The sequence below is a fragment of the Lipotes vexillifer genome, unplaced genomic scaffold, assembly GCF_000442215.2.
Source record: "Lipotes vexillifer unplaced genomic scaffold, Lipotes_vexillifer_v1.1 scaffold370, whole genome shotgun sequence".
NCBI classification, from domain to species: Eukaryota; Metazoa; Chordata; class Mammalia; order Artiodactyla; family Lipotidae; genus Lipotes; species Lipotes vexillifer.
Window position 1 is genome coordinate 1598478 of NW_006772699.1, and position 8809 is coordinate 1607286.

Below are 8809 nucleotides of genomic sequence, written 5' to 3' on the forward strand. Positions count from 1 at the left end.
TCCTGCTGACACACAGATTGTGAGGGTTGGCTTCACCCCATCTCACTACATCATACTATCAGCGTCTCACCATTGGGAGCACAAAGCAGCTTGGTGATTTTTTTTTTTTCCAGTAGCAAACAACACAAATGATAGTCATTTTTAACTGCCTGTTCATCCAGCTCTTGCATCAAGGAGAGCAACTTCTCTTTCCAAGATGAGCTGAGAATTCCCCTGCCGTTCACCAACCCCCCTCCCCATTTCATTTCTGGGTGCGGTAGGGAGGAAGGTTTCTGGAGAGAGCTTGGGAACTAGAGAGCAAGGCTTTGCTTTCTTTCTGAGCAACACTCTTTTCTGTTCTCTCCACGATCAGAATGCACCCATCTGGGGTGGAGGAGAGAGCAAAAACGTCTGTGAAACCTAGAATACACTGTGGTCCAAGGGCTGTACCGAAGGTGGCCATAGAGCGGGAGAGGAGACCCCCAAGGCTCCGTGCTTCCTGCAACCTGGCCTGGGGTACATTTATTTCTCTATCTGCCACTTGCGGAGCGTGATTTGGAAACTAACACAATACAAAATAAATAAATCATGGCCTCTAAAGATCGCATGTGTCCAGGCTGCCTCATCCCCTCGTTTCCACCTAGCTCGGGAGACGTGCTGCTGCCTGGGTTCTGTCTCTCCCCAAATCACCCCCCTTCCTCCCCACAATGCTTTTATTGTGTGTGTGTGTTTTATTTTAAATCCATAAGCTAATTGGTTTTCTGCAGGGCTAACTGAATTTTCCCAATTTAATTTGCAAAGATGATCCCCAGGAGCCATTACAGCGTGCGCTGTCCTCCAGATTGGATTACTGGCCTCTCCGGGGCTGCTGTACTCTGAGTCGGAAGGTGGGGCCCTGTCCCATAAGCTGATTACCTGAGCAGCGGAACTTCTTGCTCTTGATCTGGCTGATGCGCTTGTTGGCCAGCCGGCGCGGGCTGCTGCAGCGGGCCCCGCTGGTCTCGATGGGGTTGTCCTGAAGGTAGTCGGCCAGCCACTTCAAGTGGCAGTCGCACACAAATGGGTTTTGGGCTAAGTGGCTGCGAGAGGGACGGGAGTTAATCAGATGGGACCCCTGGTGCCACGTTCTGCCACCACCCTGCCTGGTGTTAGGCTCTGGTGCCAGGCTCCCTCCTCCATCGCCCCAGGAGGCCTCGGGGGAGGTGGGAGCTGCTCTCAGACAAGACCCGGAGAGGGGGCCTGAGGTCTGCTGTCTGCAAAAGACAGTCACAGGTGCAGCCGGCATCCCGCCTGGGGAATCAGCCTTCCTTACTCTCCCCACCTGGGTCAGGACCCACCCCTGATCGTCTCCAATCTCAACCACGCCAATTTTGAAGGGCAATGAAAGTTGCAGGCTTAGGGTTTATGCTGAGAGCAGACTGAATTTTATTTCTCCAAGCTCAGGAACACCCGGTACATAAAGCAGCTGGCATGGTGTCGGGCACAGGGTGGGTGTTCCATTTATAGTAGCGGGTTTTGTTCTTACCATCCTCAGCATCACAAGGGCAACAGCACCATGGGCCTGGCTTCCCCCGGCTCAGTGAGAAAACTGTCCAAAGCACCACACTCAGTGCTCAGCACGTGGTCGGGGTTCAATGTGTAGCAGCTGCTCTTACCCTTTACTGGCTCCCGTCTCTGGCTACAGGGGCAGTAAGTGCCAGATGACTCAGAAGGGCTCCAGAAGCCCCCAGGCTCATGGTCAGGCCTGGGGCTGGAGCTAGGGTCTAAGCTTAGGGGTGGAGCCATCAAAAACACGGGCTGAGACCTGTACTCAGGTGTCATCTATCTAACGGAACTATTTATGAACGTCCGCAGTGCCTGGGACTGAGGAACTGTTCCCTAGCGAGGGTGGTGAAATACTCCTGTATTCTGGTACGGTGTGCCTGTACCAGAGGCTTGGTTTTGTGGGTGTTGGTGGGCAGGAATGGGTTATCAGCAGAGATGGAGCCTGCTCAGAATACAGTGGCCACAGTGGTTGAAAGAGCAGGTGAGCAGCCACTCGGCCTGGATTCAAATCCTGCTTCTTACTAGTTGTGCAACCTTGAATGAGTTTCTTAACTTCTCTGTGCCTCTGGTTTCCTCACGTAGAAATGGGGGATCACAAAAGCACCTACCTCCTAGGGCTGTTGTGAGGCTTAACTGTTTGGATACAGGGAAATCATCCAGTGGGGTGCCGAGCATGGTGTGAGTGCTTAGTACAGGTGAGCTAGCCCTATTATGATTAAAAAAAAAAAATAGTTTTTTCTTGGGCAAGCCATGCAGCATGTGGAAATGGTAGTTCCCTGACCAGGGATCAAACCCAGGCCCCCTGCATTAAAAGCGCAGATTCTTAACCACTGGACCGCCAGGGAGGTCCCAAGCTAGTGCTATTATTAATATCCCGTTCTCGCTGCAGGCTCCAGGATTCCCCCTGGACGTGCTCACTCTGCCTTCATTTTGAATGTTCTCTGCGACTACGTGTTTGGGGTTGCTGGCTGCCTGGGCACGCGCTGGCACTCGAGGTGGCATACTCACAGCGTCTGGATGGCCTGCAGAGGAGCAAAGAGCCCCTTGCTGATGGTCTGAAGCTTGTTGTCGTATAGGGAGAGCAGGTTGAGGTTCTGCAGGTCCTGAAACGTGTTCACCCGCAGGCAGTTGATCTTGTTGGCATTGAGGAGCCTGCAGGCAGGAGAGAGGCTGGTGACTCACTAATCCTTGTGATGACCTGCAGTGCTCTCCTTACAGCAGGGGCTCCCGCCCTCAGCAGAGAAAGAGAGGGACTTGCATGCCTGTGGCCACCGAACCTCCGAACACGTCCGGGCACTCATGCACCCAGTCACCACGGATGCTGTGTTGCACACTGATCACTTGGAGGCTTTCCCTGCACCCATGCTCTCGGAGGGAGACCCGAAATGGCACCCTGTGTGCTCCACTTTCTGCTTTAGCATGCAGAGCTTCCAGGACTCAAAAAAAAAAAAAAAAAAAAAATCATTTGGCACAATTATTTTGATGCTTTAGCTGACTGACTAAGGGTAATTTTGATTCAGAAAATTCCTTAGAGTTCTTTTGGATCACTGATCCCACTGGAAAACTGATGAAAGTTATAGGTCATCGTCCCAGAAAAAATACAGCCGTGGGTAGGCATGTGTACACACACATACACATCCTTTCTCTCTCTCACACACACACAGAAACACACACACACATACACGTCCTTTCTCTCTCTCTCACACACACACAGAAACACACACACACATACACGTCCTTTCTCTCTCTCACACACACACACAGAAACACAGACACACACAGAAACACAAACACACACATGGATGGAGTCCTGTGTGATTCCGCAAATACACCACGCATGTTCTGAACACTCTCTTAACCCCTTTCATAAGGTGGTTCCTTTTCCTCCTCTGTATCTGAGCCCAAATGTCAGCTCCTCAGAGAGGCCTGCCCTGACCCCCTCATCTCCAGTACGACCCCTACTATTGTCTCTCATAGCCCCCTATTTATTTCCTTCGTAGCACTTCTCTCAATTTATGGTTAGAGGATATTTGTTTGTTTTCTTGTTTATCGTTTGCCTCCCACCCATAGAAGACGGTAAGTTCTATGATGGCACAGATGACATTATTTTATTCCTCCCTTTATTCCCGGTGCTTAGCACAAGCATTTATTAAGAAATACACTCAACTCCATGTGCAAGTCCAGGGGGTCACTCTCTTCTAAGGTGACACCTATCCCCCAGGGTCAGCCTTCCTATCCATGAGCGACCCCGTTCTGCCACGGTTTTAGTTCTTCAGACCCACCCAGGCCAACCAAAACCAAAAAAAAAAAAACAACCGAAAACGCATAAAAGGAAGCTGTGCTTCTGGTGAAATGCTGGTCCATCCTAAGGTGATGGAAGTGTTTTCCAGAATGAGGCTGGCAAGGCAAGCACTTTGGGTCCTACAAATGTCCTTTATGATCCTAGACTGACTAGCTGTGCCCTTGAACCTCGTGTAAAATCACTGCTCACCCACTCTTGAATGAAAGTGAGGGGGTTACTAAACTAACCAGCAAAAAGCTGGAATTTAAAAAATTTCTCTTATCAATGCTGGCTCAGAGCTTCCCTCATGGGGAGGGACCCATGGGATGCATCATGGCTGGCTTGCCTCTGGAGGCTCTTGATGCCAGGGTCCAGGGGACTGGAGCTGGTAACGGAGGGGCTGCCATGGGAGCTCAATGGCCCATGCCCCCACTCCCTTGCTGCAGGCCCGTCCTGCGAGGCAGGCAGCTGTGGCAGTGACAAGAGGAAGAACTGACGTTCAATCTGGCTAATGACGGTCAGGGTCCCAAGGGTTCACACAGATGTCCTCCTGCCTCCCAGTGGCAAAAAAAGCTCACGTTGCTAGAACACTTTTCATGTTTTCCAGCGTGCTTTCCCGGCATCCTTTTATTCTCACAGTAACCTGGGCAGATGGGCAGAGCCAGCCTTGCACGTTACAGTTGAGGAAACTGAGGCTGAGAGTTTGGTGGGCTTGTTCAAGGTTACACGTTTCCAAGGTGCATGCTGGATGCAGTTATGGTACTCTAGGTCTCTGGAGGGTTTAGTTTCTTCTTTATGAATGCCTCATCTACCCCACCCATCTGTCTATCCCCTTTGTAGCAATTTCCCCCAACAATTTACTGTGCTTTGTATATTAAATTTTAGTCAAAACCACTCTATTTGGGGGGTATTTCAAGGAGGATGCTATGGAACAGAGAAACAGGGAGAACAGCGAGAGGATCCAACAGGGCTAAGTCCCCACAGGTCAGGAATGAACCCTTCACACACACACATTTTTTGGTTCTCTTGTTTAAAAAGAAAGATGAAGTATGTGGTAGATGATTTGTTCCAAAGCTTGATGTTCAGGGCCTTTTGAGGGCATCATCTTGCTAGGAAATACCGAATTATCAGTAAAGAGACCAGGTCAGAAATGCCAATCTCACAACCTGAGGATAGAATCCTCCCTGCAGCATACTGCAACATCCCACATGCAACTCTGTTCATTCAGCCCTCCCAGTGTGTTAAAAACTGGGAAAAAACTACAATGAGGTATCACCTCACATCAGTCAGAATGGCCATCATTAAAAAGTCTACAAATAACAAATGCTGGAGAGGGTGTGGAGAAAAGGGAACCCTCCTACACTGTTGGCGGGAATGTAAAATTGGTACAGCCACTATGGAGAACAGTATGGGGGTTCCTTAAAAACCTAAAAAAAGAGTCACCATATGATCCACTCCTGGGCATATATCTGGAGAAAACACTAATCCGAAAAGATACATGCACCCCAATATTCATAGCAGCACTATTTACAACAGCTAAGACATGGAAGCAACCTAAATATCCATCGACAGATGAATGGATAAAGAAGATGTGGTATGTTTATATATATATATATATATATATATATATACACACACACACACACACACATACACACATATACATAACATATATATATATAAAATGTAATATTACTCAGCTATAAAAAGCTGAGTAATATATATATATATAAAATGTATATATATATATAAAGTAAATATATTTATATAAAAATATATAAAATGTATATATACATAAAATGTAATATTACTCAGCTATAAATATATATATATATAATATATATAAAATGTAATATTACTCAGCTATAAAAAGAATGAAATAATGCCATTTGCAGCAATATGGATGGACCTAAAGATTATCATACCAAGTGAAGTAAGTCAGACAGACAAAGATAAATATATGGTATCACTTACATGTGGAGTCTAAAATATGATACAAATGAACTTATTTACAAGGCAGAAACAGACTCACAGACATAGAAAACAAACTATGGTTACCAAAGGGGAAAGGGGGGTGGGGAGAGATAAATTAGGAGTTTGGGATTAGCAGATACAAACTACTATACATAATGAAAAAGAATTGAAAAAGAATATATATATGTATAACTGAATCACTTTGCTGTACAGCGGAAGCTAACACAACATTGTAAATCAACTACACTTCAATAAAAAAATTGGGACATTTCTCTCTCTCACTCACACACATCATATTTCTATTTTCTCTTGAAAAAAATCAGAAGCTCTAGTAACACTGGGCCCACTGGAGGCAGCCATGGGGTGGCTGCCCCCTTTAGATAAGACATATGCTCCGTTTGCCAGAGTCCTCACTATTCCCTATTGTATGCCCTTCACAAGTTTATTCTACTGACCTTGCCTGAGGAGGCATTTAGATTTGAGACTCTAGTGTGGAGTCATGAGCCCAACTGCTGTACTTGGTTCTGGGGAATGCCAGACACTGGATAAGGCGGATGGCTATGGGGAGAGAGGAGTGCAACTCTGATCTGCCTTGAAAGGGTATCAACTGCAGGCCACTCTGGCAACCCTCCTCACCCATCAGAACTAGCGAGGCTTCTTTTTTCTGCCCACTTTCTTGTTCCCTATTGCTCCTAGATCTCTCAGCATGAGATGTTATCGCAAAGATGTAAGGCATCAAAACAATCCAGGCTGGCACAATTTTGAGGCAAAGATAGTGCATATGCAGGAGCAAAAGGAAACACAAAAGGGCAGAGTCTCCCCATCACTTATTCTCTCCCAGGATGCTTGGCTCCCTAAGGCAAGATGCATCGGTGCAGGGAGAGATAAAATTAAGCTGCTTATCCAGATTTAGATGCCAAGGACAGCCTCACTGATCTCCAGCACGGGCGACATCTAACAGCCTGTCTCTCTGTCCTCTATCCTTTGGGAGGAAGGTTGGCAGCTACTCAACTGGGTCTGGCTTCCATGAAAGGATCTCTGAGGTCTCTGGTACATGGACAAGAGTTGCAGGGGAATTAAACAAACAAACAACATCCTAATCATTTGTAGAGACGTGGATGGACCTAGAGAGTGTCATACAGAGTGAAGTAAGTCAGAAAGAGAAAAGCAAATATTGTATAATAACGCATATATGTGGAATCTAGAAAAATGGTATAGATGATCTTATTTGCAAAGCGGAAATAGAGACACAGAGGTAGAGAACAAATGTATGGACACAAAGGGGGAAAGGGGTGGAGTGGGAGGAATTGGGAGACTGGGACTGACACATATACATTATTGTTACTATGTATAAAATAGACAACTGATGGGAACATACTGTATAGCACAGGGAACTCTACCTAATGCACTGTGGTGACCTAAACGGGAGGGAAGTCCAAAAGGGAGGGGATATCTGTATGTGTATGGCTGATTTATTTTGTTGTGCAGTGGAGGCTAACACAACATTGTAAAGCAACCATAGTCCAATAAAAATTAATGAAAAAAACACCCTAAAAAATAAAAATAAAGAAAAACCACCCTATGATGGAGCAAACAGAGAGTAAACAACTCTCTGAAATGGGGTTCAGCAATTCTGTGAGAAGTTCTGAACATAGGCCTTCTCCCTCTTTCACTGGAGGGATTGATTCTGCCTCTTTCTCCATCAAGGCTGCTTGATCTGTCCCAGTTCATTCCCCTTTGAGAAGCAGTGGTGTAACTGCTGTGTGAATTAATAATAATGCAGCATCATCTCCAGAGACCACAGCTCTGTGTGCAGCCCTGTGCCAAAGGTTTTCCAAAGCACTTTCCATGTAGTATTTTCTTTCACCCTCACAGCACCACTATGATTGTCCTCATTTTGCTGATGAGGAAACTGAGGGTCAGAGTGGTGATGGATTTAATCAAGGTTGCCCAGTGAACTTCCAGCCTGTCCGACTCCAAAGTCCCTCTCTCATCCACCATGTAAAATCCATCTTCTCATTCCTGTGCCTGGTGGAAGGTGTTGCCTGTTTCTGGGGAGTGGCTGTTTTTGCTAGCTTTGGAATGCACCTGGGCACACTTCAGGTGGACGTCTGGTTGGGTCCGGAAGACTGCTTGCCTCTTGGTTGTGTAGAGGCATCAGGAGTCCTGCTGACTCTTAGGGAGAACCCGGCACCAAGGTGCTGCGATGGGATTGCTCTTTGAAATGTTCACTAAACTGCCACTGGCACAATGGCAGGCTCCTCACTGAGTGGCCTGCACCTGTGCAAAGCAGGATCTCAACCTTCACGCATCATTGACTAACTGCTGATTTAGGAGCCGGTATGCTTGGCTCTGTACTCCCCTCACCCTGAATTCTCACTCAAGGCAGACCAGGGGACAGCAATGAAGCAGAGACAACAGCATCCCTTATGCAAGATGGTATGCTCCAGCTCGCCTCATTCAAGAGGCTGCCTGGTACTCAAACTCCAAATTTTGATGCCCCCAACTAGATCTCAGCTTGATCCGTTATTGGATCCAGCGAGGGGGAGGGGTTGGAGATGTACCGTGTTCATCAATATTTCCCCAGAAGCAGATCCAACCATCTTGCGGGGCCACCGGCCCCCAGACCCACCTCCCAAAGGAAACGTGGAGGTCATATAAACAAAAGAGAGATGGTAGTTGGGCGGGGGTGGAGCTGAGATGGTCAGGCCAGGTTGAACAGCTGGGACCACATGACCTAACAGGTAGTAAGCACTATCTGTGGCCAGGCACTCACGCAGCTCCTTACAAACATTAACTTATGGAATCTCCATCTGACAGATGATGAGACCCCTGGGACTCAAAAAGCTTGAGTACTTTTGACCAAAGTTGCACAACTAGTAAGTGGTAGGTTGAGATTTGGATCCATGCTATCTTATTTCAAAAGCCTTTGCTCCAGGCTTCCCTGGTGGCGCGGTGGTTGAGAGTCCGCCTGCCGATGCAGGGGACACGGGTTCGTGCCCCGGTCCGGGAAAATCCCCACTGCTGCGG

At 47.3% G+C, this 8809-nt stretch overlaps 1 protein-coding gene across 1 annotated transcript in view; it reads right to left on the minus strand.

Moving 5' to 3' along the window:
- Positions 1-8809, minus strand: part of SLIT3 (slit guidance ligand 3) — a 627706-nt gene that overhangs the window by 101558 nt on the left and 517339 nt on the right. Inside the window, exons 13-14 of the mRNA XM_007447825.1 lie at positions 2533-2676; positions 895-1058 (exon numbers count right to left, since the gene is read on the minus strand). Coding sequence (XP_007447887.1) covers positions 895-1058; positions 2533-2676 — 308 coding nt within the window. The remainder of the gene's footprint in view (positions 1-894; positions 1059-2532; positions 2677-8809) is intronic.